At 48.6% G+C, this 12,426-nt stretch overlaps 1 protein-coding gene across 1 annotated transcript in view; it reads left to right on the top strand.

The window, feature by feature from the left end:
• SPATA32 (spermatogenesis associated 32) overlaps positions 1-11,765 on the top strand; it is a 12,568-nt gene extending 803 nt beyond the window's left edge. Inside the window, exons 2-5 of the mRNA XM_024760773.1 lie at positions 8,884-8,938; positions 9,767-9,821; positions 10,144-11,135; positions 11,681-11,765. Coding sequence (XP_024616541.1) covers positions 8,884-8,938; positions 9,767-9,821; positions 10,144-11,135; positions 11,681-11,765 — 1,187 coding nt within the window. The remainder of the gene's footprint in view (positions 1-8,883; positions 8,939-9,766; positions 9,822-10,143; positions 11,136-11,680) is intronic.
• Positions 11,766-12,426: the final 661 nt, after the last annotated feature.

Genomic DNA, 12,426 nt, shown 5'->3' on the forward strand with positions numbered 1-12,426 from the left:
GGGGGCGGGGATTGGCCGGGGCCCCTGCCTGGCGCCTGAAAGGAAGGTCGACCCAGGCCAAAACCCTCGCGATCCCAGCGAGGATGAGGGGCGGTGCTACCCTGACCACCACACCCACCCAGCGTTGGCCCTGCGCGGTGCACAAGCGTGTGTGTACACACGTGCACACCGAGGGGTGGAGGCTGCAGACCCGGCGGGTTCTTGGAGGGCTTCAGGGTACCCAGAAAGAGCAGTGGCCCTGTGCCCAGAAACGACACATGAATTATCCCAAACTGCCGAGAACCACCCCCAAATCAAATCAAGTTGTTCCTGGTTGATGCTTGGAGTTTGTGCAAGGAAAAGCAATCTGCTTCAACAGATGTTTACTGAGCGCATCCGTTGTGCTTTGCACTCTTCTCCGTACCAGCAAGCAAAGATGTTTGCCCCTCAGGGCCCTGGATCTCCCAGGTTTCTAATAATGGGGGCTCAGATCCCCCCTCCCCCGAAATGGAGGCTTTCTTCTCAAGACCTTCTCTCCCAGGAGGACATAGGCCAGCCTTCAAAACGTGCCAAGAACCAACTACCAGAGAGCAGCTTCCCGCCCCCACCCCCACCCCCGCGCCGTCCCAAATGCCTAAGGCAAACAAATTGATGCAAACAACTTAAATCACTCCTGCAACATTTACTGCAACCCCTTCAGGACTTACTCTTTTTTTCTTTTTTTTTCTTTTTTTTTTTTAATCTCAGCAGAGAACAGTATTTTATTTTATAAATTTATTTATAAATCTACTTATAAATTTATTTATTTATTTATGGCTACGTTGGATCTTCATTGCTGTGCGCGGGCTTTCAGCGAGCAGGAGCTACTCTTCGTTGGGGCGCGCGGGCTTCTCATTGCGGTGGCTTCTCTTTGTTGTGGAGCACGGGCTCTAGATGCGTGGGCTTCAGTAGTTGTGGCACGCGAGCTCAGTAGTTGTGGCTCACGGTCTCAGTTGCTCCGCGGCATGTGGGATCTTCCCAGACCAGGGCTCAAACCCGTGTCCCCTGCACTGGCAGGCAGATTCTTAACCACTGCACCACCAGGGAAGTCCTATTTTAGTTTTTAATTGTATAGTTGATTTACAATGTCATATTAGTTTCAGGTGTACAGCACAGTAATTGTTATATATATCTTTCTTTTCAGGTCCTTTTCCCTTATAGGCTATTACAAAATGTTGAGTATACTTCCCTGTGCTATACAGTGAGTCCTTGTTGGTTATCTATTTTAATATATAGTAGTGTGTATATGTTATCCCTACCCCCCCGCCCCCACTTTCCCTTTGGTAACCATAAGTTTGTTTTCCGTGCCTGTGAGTCTCTTTCTAGTTTGTAAATAAGTTTGTTTGTATCTTTTTTTTTAGATTCCACATATAAGCGATATCATATGATATTTGTCTTTCTTTGTCTCTCTTACTTCACTTAGTATGATAATCTCTAGGTCCATCCATGTTGCTGCAAGTGGCATTATTTCAGCATTTTTAATGGCTGAGTAATATTCCATTGTGTGTGTGTGTGTGTGTGTGTGTGTGTGTGTGTGTGTATATATATATATATATATATACCACATCTTCTTTATCCATTCATCTGTCCATGGATATTTAGGTTGCTTCCATGCGTTGTCTATTGTAAATAGTGCTGCAGTGAACATTGGGGTGCATGTATCTTTTTGAATTAGAGTTTTCTCCAGATATATGCCCAGGAGTGGGATTGCAGGATCATATGGTAACTCTATTTTTAGTTTTTAAAGGGACCTCCATACTGTTCTCCATAGTGAGAACATTCCCACCAACAGTATAGGAGGGTTTCTTTTTCTCCGCACCCTCTCTAGCATTTATTATTTGTAAGGGCTTAGCATTGTGCTAGGCCCTGAGTCTGATGAGTTAACTAAAAATTAAAATGTAGGTTGAAAAAAAAAAAAATGTAGGTTGGATAGCTAGGATTATCACTGAGATGACGACAATGGAGATTTGGGCTGTCAGGCATGGGTAGGATTTTGTCAGGAGAGAGACTTTCTGAGTATCAGAAATAGCCTGTGCAAAGGCACTGGGGCACAAAAGACCCTGCCATGCTCCAGGGTGTCTTGGGCTTGGGGCAAGGCAAGGAACTAGATACCAGGAGATGAAAAAGGAAGGCAGAGGTCAGACCATGCAGGATCTTTGAGGCCACCCTAGAGTCTAGACGTGAGCAGAGGCAGGGGTGAAGCAGCAGGCTCACTCTGCAGTCATTGAGATGCCCAGTGGGGATGGGGGTGGGGGGACATGGTTCAGTGGTCCATCTAGAGGCCTAAAGAAATTTCAGACAGCACAATGGTTAGCACCACAGGGTTTGGAACCAGTCCGACTTGTGTTCAGGTCATGGTACTGCTCTTAAGAGCTGTGTGACTTGTGCAAGCTTCCTCATCTGTAAGGGGAGAGTCGCGGCCACCTGTGCATAGAGTGGCTCTGAAGATCGACTGTGTGCAAAGCACTCAGAATTGAGTTTTGAGAGGTAGTGAGTCCTGGGTTTGTGTTGACTTTGGTGTCAGAAGAGAAGGTCAGCAACAGCAGTGGTGGGAAAGCCAGAAGCTGGGGAAGTGAGACGGTCACAAATGACCCAGGTCTCTAATTGGGGTGATAGGATGAAGGATGAATCAGGCAGAGAAGGTTATCGAGAGATGAGAGATTGGAAAGGAAGACAGGTCAGACACGCAGAACCGTGTTGGCCAGGCTAGAGTCTGGACACCAGGGTGTGAAGTTGAGGTCAGAAATGGGGGATAAACCGCAGGGTTCGGCAGGGTGAGAGGGATAAGGAAACCATATTTTTGCACAGACTTTTGCTAAGCATCCACGTTATATCTGACTCTCTGTGTAGAGGATCAGAGATTCAAAGTGAGAAGCCCACGCACCCGACCCACCTCTAACTGAGGGTCAGAAAGAAGCTGTGTGCTTAGATAGAAGTCCGCAGGGGTGGGGTGGGGTGGGGGCAACTGGACGAGGAGTCCCTAGCTCTGCACCTCGAGGTAGAATCTGGGAGGTCTTCAGGAAGAGGCGAATCCTGAGCAACGTCACAATAGGAAACAGGGGAATTCCAGGCTTTGACAAAGAATCCGTAGTGTTTTGGACAAGGTGAAGTTGAGGCCCCCTGAAGGAGAAATGTGTAATCAGTGATTGCAGTTTGAGTCTAGAACTCAGGAGAAGTGAGAGTAAGAAATAGAGATTGGAGGGTCTCCTGCAGTCACAGCCACAGGCTTGAACGCTCCAAGGGGGCAGAGACTGTGTATGTTCATCACTATCTCCTCCGCCCCTAGCACAGTGCCTGGCCAGTACCTGGGGCTCAACATTTTCTTTTAACTTTATCATAGAAATATATGCATGTGGTTAAATAGTACTGAAGAGGTTATTCAGTGATGAGAAAAAAGAATCCCCTATACCACACACCCCCAGCCTCACTCCTCAGAGCAACCACACTTGTTTCATGTGAACAGTTTTTCTGCCTAGTTACCTTCTTATCTCTCTACAAGCTCACAGGCTTTTTCTTGGTTTATCAGCTCTAGACATTACCACTTTCTTGCTCTAATGGCACCACCCTCCCCCATCCTCCCAACTTCAATTGTTTTTAGATATGCTGATAGCTTTTGTAAATTTAATATACTTATATCTTTATTTTTTCATCAACTTTAGAGAATATCTTTTGACAACACACATAGTAAGATGAAGTTTGTAGTGACTCTACCTTTCCCTTCAGCTTTCCTCCCTGCCTTACACCTCCCAAAGCCTCTAACCTGTATTTCTGTTTTTTTAATATCAAGGTTGGTAACATTCATATTGTCCCATAACCATAATTATGTTTTCCAAATTTTGTTTATATATTGATTCTAAAAGTTGAAAGTTAATAAGCAGGATTTACCTTATTGTGACTACATAACAACTGTTCACTGCAGGGCCAGAAAAGGTACCACAACTACCTTTTCTTTCTCATACAGCTTTTTGTTTTTCCTGGAGTTTTTAGTGGCCTTTTCCTTGTACTCTTTGTTTTCTTCAACCTCTACATCTAGCCAACTACATTGTCAGGTCTTCTTTATTTCAGAGACCTACTGCCCAGGATCCTCTATTCTCCTGCACAAATGTGTACTGGTTGTAGGCCTCTATACAGTTAACATCTGGGACTTAGCTTCTTTCCGGGGGTGGACACATTATTTCATTCCTGACTCTCTTGTTTTACACCTTTATTTTGCTTTAGCACATCCTCAAATAACTCCCCCCCCTCAAAAAAAAAAGAGGAGGTAAATTTTCTGAGTTTTCCATGGCTGAATTGATAGTTGGGCTGGATATAGAATTCTAGGTTAAAAACCATTTTCCTCAGAAATTTTAAAGACAAGCTTTGTTGCTAACTCTGCTGCCAGTATGATTCTCCTCCCCTTGTAGGTGACTTGTTTTTCCACTTAGAAACATTTAGGAATCCTTTGTTCTTGGTGCAATGAACTTTTACAACAAAGATCTTTTGACATCTGTAGTGCTGGGCATTCAGTAAACACTTTTAAGCCAATGACATCCTTCAGCTCAGGGAAATATTGATTTCTCTTTTCTTCTCCATGTTCTCCATTCTTTCTGAATCCCCTTTCTATAACCCAGAATTAGATTTCCTTTTAACTTTATTTTATTTATTTATTTTTGGCTGCATTGGGTCTTCATTGCTGCACGTGGGCTTTCTCTAGGTGCGATGAGTGGGGGGCTGCTCTTCATTGCAGTGTGCGGGCTTCTCATTGCAGTGGCTTCTGTTGTTGTGGAGCACAGGCTCTAGGTACGTGGGCTTCAGTAGTTGTGGCTCGCAGGCTGTAGAGCGCAGGCTCAGTAGTTGTGGCACACGGGCTTAGTTGCTCTGCAGCATGTGGGATCTTCCCAGACCAGGGCTCAAGCCCGTGTCCCCTGCATTGGCGGGCAGATTCCTAACCACTGCGCCACCAGGGAAGCCCTAGATTTCCTTTTGATTCTTTTCTCTCACATTGTCTTGATATTTTGGTTCTACTTTCTAGGAATATTCTCTGTATTTTATTTTCCAATTCTGTTTGCCAAAAAGCTCTTTCTTTTCTTAATTCTTTTAAAATAGTATCCTGTTCTTGTTTTCTGGATGCAATATATATTGTTGAATATCTTCATTTCTGAATCTCTGAAGATGATCAGAATTTTTAAGTTTCCTTCAGTTTCTCAAATTACCTCTCATACTCTGGAGTGATTTTTTCTCTTGGTCTGTCACTCCTATGTTAGCAGTTTTCTCAAATGCCTGGTGATGCTTGGTTGTTCATGTGTAATAGTGAAATCATAAAAAGCTGTTTGGGAACCTATGACTTCAGGAGCCTATTGCCTGGCAGATGTCACTTTAGGGTGACCAGACAGGAATCAGACATATCTCTGGCTGGTTCAAGAAGACCAACAGGGCTTCCCTGGTGGCGCAGTGGCTGAAAGCCCGCCTGCCGATGCAGGGAACATGGGTTCGTGCCCTGGTCTGGGAAGATCCCACATGCCGCGGAGTGCCTGGGCCCGTGAGCCATGGCCGCTGAGCCTGCGCGTCCGGAGCCTGTGCTCCGCAACGGGAGAGGCCACAACAGTGAGAGGCCCTCGTACCACAAAAAAAAAAAGAAGACCAACAAAATTGATAAATCTCCAGCCAAAATGAACAAGAAAAAAAGAAAGACAAAAATTACTAGCATGAGGAATGAAAGAGGTGATATCACTACAGATTCTTTAGATATGAAAAAGATAACAAGGGAATATTAGGAAGAAATTGTGCCAATAAATTTGACAACTTATAATAAAAAAATAAAAATAAAAAAAATTTGACAACTTAGGTGAAATAGATAAATTCCTTTAAAAAAAAATTACAAACTCCAAAAGCTGACTCAAGAAGAATAGATAATCTGGGGATGGATAGTGTTGGTTGCATAACAATGTGAATGTACTTAATGCCACTGAACTGTATACCTAAAAATAGTTTTAAAAGGGCAATTTATGCTATGTATATTTTACCACAATAAAAAAGAAGAAATAGATAGGCTAAATAGCCCTGTATCTATTTTTGAAAGTTGAATTTGTAATTAAAAATCTTCACACAAGGAAACTCCAAGCCCAGGTCCACAAGCTTCATTTGTGATTTCTACCAAAAATAAGAAGAAATAATATCAATTTTACACAATCTGTTTCAGAAAATTGAAGAGGGGATACTTCTCAACTCATTCTATGAGGCCAGCGTATCAAAACCTAACAAAGACATAATAAGAAAAGATAATTACACACCAATATACCTCGTGAACATGTATGTGAAAATCCTTTTTGAAAGTTAGCAAATCAAATTCAACGACGTATAAAAAGATAATACATCATGATCAAATGAGATTTGTCCCAGGAATGCAAGATTGAGTTAACATCTAAAAAAATCAATTTAGGGCTTCCCTGGTGGCACAGTGGTTAAGAATCCGCCTGCCAATGCAGGGGACATGGGTTTGAGCCCTGGTCCGGGAAGACCCCACATGCCGCGGAGCAACTAAGCCCATGCACCACAACTACTGAGCCCACGTGCCACAACTACTGAAGCCCGCACGCCTAGAGCCTGTGCTCCTCAACAAGAGAAGCCACTGCAATGAGAAGCCCACGCACCACAACGAAGAGTAGCCCCCACTCACCGCAACTAGAGAAAGCCCGCATGCGGCAATGAAGACCCAACACAGCCATAAATAAATAAATAAATAAATAATTTTTTAAATCTATTTATTTCACCATAAACAAATTATAAAAGAATTATTAACAGAATAATATGTAACATATGTTAACATAATATATGCTATATATAACTTATATAATATATTAACAGAATATAAAAGAAAAACCATATGATAATCTCAATAAATTCAGAAAAAGCATCAGATAAAATCCAACATCCCTTCCTCTTTAAAAATTAAGTAAACTAGGAAAAGAAGGGAACTTCCTCAACCTGATAAAGGGCATCTATGAGAAAAATTATAACATTATACTTCGTGGTGAAATACTGAATGCTTTCCCCCTAAGCTCAGGAGCAAAGCAAGGATGTCCACTCTCAATTCTCTTCAACATTTTACTGGAGATGATTCTCAGTGCAATAAGTCAAGAAAAGGAAATTAGAGACATCCAGGTTGGGAACGAAGAAGTAAGACTGTTGAGTCACGAACATTATTGTTTACATAGAAAACCCTATGGAATCTAAAAAAAGTTACTAGAACTAATAAGATTTTAGGATGGTTACAGGATATGAGATCAATACATCTCTATATAATAGCAACCCAAAATTGGAAATTGAAATGATTTCACGCACTACAGAATGTCACTTGAATCCCTAATAGAACATCCCCAAGTTGGGTACAGAGGCCCCAAGTTGAATCAACCTCAGACTTTTGCTTCCATCCCCCAGTGCTGCAATGAGGTTTACACCATAATAATTTCTCCCCTTCTATCCATATCCAGTTGCTGTTTATGGAAGGGTTAAGGCTGCAGGTGTTGATTAAATTTCCCAGGGAAACTTTGTAAAGCAAGCAAAAGAAGGCTCTGACGTCAGAAGCCTGAGGAACAGCAGCACTTGGGGCAGGTAGAATTGCAGAGGAAGCGAGACGTGGGGAGAAAGCCAAGGGATGGTTGAAGGAAGCGTGGTGGTCAAGGAGGTGATGGGTTCCGAAGAGACCACTGAGCCCACCACTGTGAGTACACTGTCCCTGGTGTACTCTTAGCCCAGCACTCTGGATACCAGGCCCAGGCTGAACATGGAGGAAGCCAAATCCCAGGAACAACACCAGCCATTCAAGGACACTCTTCAGCCTCTACATCTCTAGGGAGAGGCCACAGTACATTCTAATCCTTCTGGTCTAATCCCGGGAGCAATCCTTCTCAGCCAGAGCCAAGGCTGTCACTTCCTGCCACACTCCAGGCTCGTAGGGACTCAGCTTGCCCATTGCCACGATGGCCCCACCAACAACTTCTATCCAGTCCGCTGGGGAGCAGAGAATGGGACAGCCTGGTGGCTCCTATCCCCAAAAGATGAAAAAGAAGCTTCGGCAATAAAAGATACAAGCTTCCAGGAAGGGGGCTGGGGCGGGGTGGGGGGGCTCCCCCAAGGAGTCAGTCTCTCCTGCAGAGGATGACTGGAGCTCATCAGTAACCAGACGGGTGTCAGCATCACCTCAAATTAAGCACCTGGGGTGAGAACTCTGGCCCAGAGTTGGAGATGGATGACCCCAGGGTGTGAGGGTGTGAGAAGCCAGGGGAAGAGAGGACAGATTTCAGGGCAGGAGAGGCCAGGGTTAAAGTGAATGGCAAATCTGAAGCCTGGCCAGAGAGAGTGGAGAAAGGGGGCAGAGGGGCAGGAATGGAGAAAGGTGAAGTTCATCTGGGGTGTGATGGGGAACCCCACACAGTTGTAGGCTCCAGGGTAGGACGGCATGCGGGACAGGGGAGCAAAGAGTTTCTTGAGTGAAATCTGCATTCAGGTCCTGACTTCCTGAATGATCAGCTGAAGGACTTTGGGCAAGTGAACCTCTTCTCATTTTCTGTGTTGATTCAATGAGCGGAAGCATGTAAAGTGCTCCTCACAATACCTGGGCTAGAAGCCCTCAGTGAACGGAAGTGACCGCGGTTAGTATTCGCCCTACTGGAGGACGGTGATGGATCACGGAAGGTGGAGGGAGCAGACGTGGAGGATAGGGCTGGTGACCCTGGCGAGGATGGGCGAGGGGACGGCACATGGGCTTAGGTGAGGGACAGGGAGGGAGGGGGTGGCTGGAGCAGCACCTCCAGCCCGGACTCCAGAACCCCTCGGGGACTGTCCCCGCCTGCAGCTCCCCTGCCCTCACCTCCTTCTCCCTGCCAGGTGCCAATGGATTTCCCTGCTGTGACAAGGAGTCGGTGGACATTGTGGATACACAGTGAGAACTAGTCCCCCCCCATCATCGTAGGACCTCTCCCCAACCCTCCAAGATCACCAGCCCTCACCAGCTGCCATGGCTGTGAGGTTTTCATGTGTACCCACCCAGGATCTCCCTCTATCTTGCCCGTTTCCAAAATCTCCCCAAGGGCAGCATCCAGGCCAAAAGGCAGCAGGGGGTGGGGGTCCTATCCTCCTCTGCTTCTGCCCCCAGCCTCTGACGTTGGAGGAGGACTGAGGGGTGGTGGGGCACACCCAAGACATGGATGGGACCTGACCCCTTAGAGCTGCCTTTCTCTGAGGACAGCTGTCCAAGGGAAGGGTGGGCAGTTGCCTAAGGAAGGAGAGGGGTCATAGTGGCTGAGCACTGAAGGCGACGGCCAAGATGATGGCAAAATACCAACAGGAACCAAGGGCACCCTCCATATACACCCCTGCATTTCCAAGCTGAGAGCGGGCAGGTCCCAGAGAGGGCGTTGCTCTGGGCTTTTCTTTCTGGGCTTTTCTTTCAGGGAGCCGCTTTCAAGGGCACTGGCTCACTGGGATGCTGGATTAAAATGAAGATTCCTGGGCCTCACCTCCAACCAACTGTATCCCTCTTTTGCGGGTGGCAGGGGGCAACTTGGCCAGCTCTCTGGGCACTTCCAGAACTCACTGAAGTTTGAGAATGAGTCTGGAATTTTTGGTGGGAGTGGGCACAGACAGGGGAGTGAGCTGAGGGCATTTTGCCAGCTCGTGTACAAGGCAGGGGGCCTTAAGGGCTCCAGACACCATCCCCTGAAGACACCCCATGGAGCCCTGTCACCCACTCTGTCTCCTTCTGTCTTAGGGGTGGCATAAACCAAAACCAGTTCCAGCCAGTACAAGAGGAAGATGACATGGAGGTAACAATGGGCAGCATCACATCTTATGGGGAGGTGGGAGTCCATGGGCAGAGCTCTTTGGGGCCTGTCTTCTCTAAAGCCCGACCAGCCCCTACCCTGGACAATTCTGGGACCCTGGCGCCAGGCCAGTGTCAGCACAAGCGCGTACACCCGCCCTCACCAGCTGCCCACACCGCCTCCCTGCCCTAGGCAGGTCACTTGGAAGAGGCAAGTGCGGGAAAGGAAGTGAGAAGAAGCGTGAGGGGGGCAGGGCAGGGAATGGGTGTCGGGGAGGACTTTGGGGGGGCAGGCGCCTCCTCAGCTTTCTGTTGAAACCTTTCAGCTGGAGAAAGAATTGCTAGAGCTGGAGTTCCCAGACAAAGAGGTCCCACGCCTAGACCCAGAACTGGAGCCAGAACCGAAGCCCAAGCCTTTCCCGCAGCCAGAGATGCGCCCGGTTGTCATGCTCCAGCCCGCGGCCAAGCTGGACACAGAGCCCAAGGTGAAGGTGGTTAACTTGGAACCCTTCAGTGAAGACCCTGAGCCGCAGGGGTATAAGACAGAGTCACTCCACCCCTACATAGAAGGGCTAATGCAGCGGGACATCAGCCAATGGAGTATGAGGTCAAACTCCAGCTACCTGAGTACCACAGAGGAGGACCCGCTATCCACCGACCACCGCTCTATCTGTGTGCAGACCTCCAAACACCTCTTCTGGGCAGACGAGTCCGTCCAGGCCTCAGAACACAGCCTGCAACAGGCGATCAGCACGCAGCCCATCAAGGAGAGCACAAAAGAGACTGCCTGCCACCCAGACCAGCCGTCGGCCCCCAAGGACACTGTGTGCTCCCAGAAGCAGAGCCAGGCCCCCAGTGCCCAGCCCGCTCTTCCAGACAAAGGCTCCCAGCAGCCTCCAAGCCCCCAGCCGTCCCCCTCCCCACAAACCATCGGCCTGGCAGAGCTGATCAACCTCGCATCTTCCCTGGCCATGGCCTCCTCCAGCAGGATGGACTTGCCCAATTCAGGGCATGTGATCAAAGCCCCACTCCAGATGGCCATGACGCTTTCCACAGAGCCCACTGTGGATCACACTGCCCAGCCTACTGTGGACGAACCAGAGCAGGAAAACCTCACGCGGGAGGCGCTAGAGAAGCCACCAGAGGAACCACTAGAAACCAGGGAGCTGCAGGATGCTTCAAAGCAGGAAGACAAGCACTTCCCTCACCCTTACCTTGATTTCAGCAAGCCAGGGTTCAAGAGGGCCACCATTGAAGGGGAGGTGAAGTTTCTCCAGCCCCCAAACGTGTCCCCTCAGCCACAAGGAGCTGAGAAAGAGTAAGTGAGGCTGGCCCAAAGCTCCCCCAGGAGGGGGCCATGCTATGATGTGCAGGTGGCCCCATTCCTCACACAGCCAGGTGGGGGTGGGGACAGTGGAATGAGGGACTGGCTGGGGGATGGGTGGGCTGTGATGTCTCAACCTCAAGACCTCAGCCTGCTCCAGGGCAGGGACAAGGACCTGGGTTCAAAGAGGGAACTAGAATGTCGTCCTAGCGTTAGGAGGCTTCTCACCCAGAGCACAGACAGCCTCACCCTCACTGGAAATGCTCAGGCTAGTATCTTCCCTATTGAGAACCCGATGGCCCCAGCTCTGGGCCCAGGACACCTCCATCAAGCCAGGAATGAGGAAATGGGGTTCCCCAGCACCCCGTGCTTCCTGGTGTTGAATGCACACAACAGAACACCAGCCGCCCACCCGCGTGGCAGGAAGAGGCCCTCTTAGCCCCAGGGCCTTCCTCGGAGAGGCCTCTGGGCTCACCCCTCTCTTTTGACCTTCCCACCAAGGCCCAAGTGACACTCTCTCTCTCTCTCTTGCGTTGCAGTTCGGGAGGGGGTCCATTATTGCTGAAAATCCATTTTAAGCTGTCGTCCCCCACTTCCCCAGAGAAGACTAGACAAAACCAGTAAAGCCTACAGTGCTGGCCCCCGGCTCAGACATTTTGTGCAAATGCTCCTGGACCAGTGAACTCCTCTGGCTGCAGCATCCTGGTCTCGGTTTTTTTAGGGATGCCACCCCCACTGTAGCTACCCCGGCAGCCCCTGCCCCCTGAGGGCTCTGCCAGCCCTGTTTTGTGCCTACTCACTCCCCATGGGTGGTCCCACTTCCCCTGCACCCAGCCGGACCTCCCAGCCAGCAGCAGACTTGTGACTAGGGGAGGCCTCAGTGGTGCCCTTTCTGAGGCTTCTGTTTCTTAGATGTAAAAGGGGGCACGTTGGGATCGCCTGAGGCGAGAGCCTGCTGGGGGTGGGGCTGGGCAGGTGAGAAGGCTTCTGGAAGGAGTTCTTCCTGCTTCTCTCCATGGGGAAGGCCTGGCATGGGAAAGGGGTAGTGTCCAGGGCTTGAAGGAGGGCAAGAATGAAGCTAAAGGATTGGTCCTCCAGGCGCCACCGCCTTGAGTCCGAGGTACCTCCAGCGTAGGGGAGAGCCCACACACACACACACCCCAGCAGCTGACCAGCATGTTACACACACAGATATTCACATGACATAGCCACATGCAGACCGAGGAAGCATGGTCCACACGTGCCGTGCACACAGGCACACACAAACACAGTACCTGTGACCCAG

This window comes from Neophocaena asiaeorientalis, unplaced genomic scaffold (assembly GCF_003031525.2).
Source record: "Neophocaena asiaeorientalis asiaeorientalis breed wild unplaced genomic scaffold, Neophocaena_asiaeorientalis_V1.1 scaffold30, whole genome shotgun sequence".
Taxonomy (NCBI): Eukaryota; Metazoa; Chordata; class Mammalia; order Artiodactyla; family Phocoenidae; genus Neophocaena; species Neophocaena asiaeorientalis.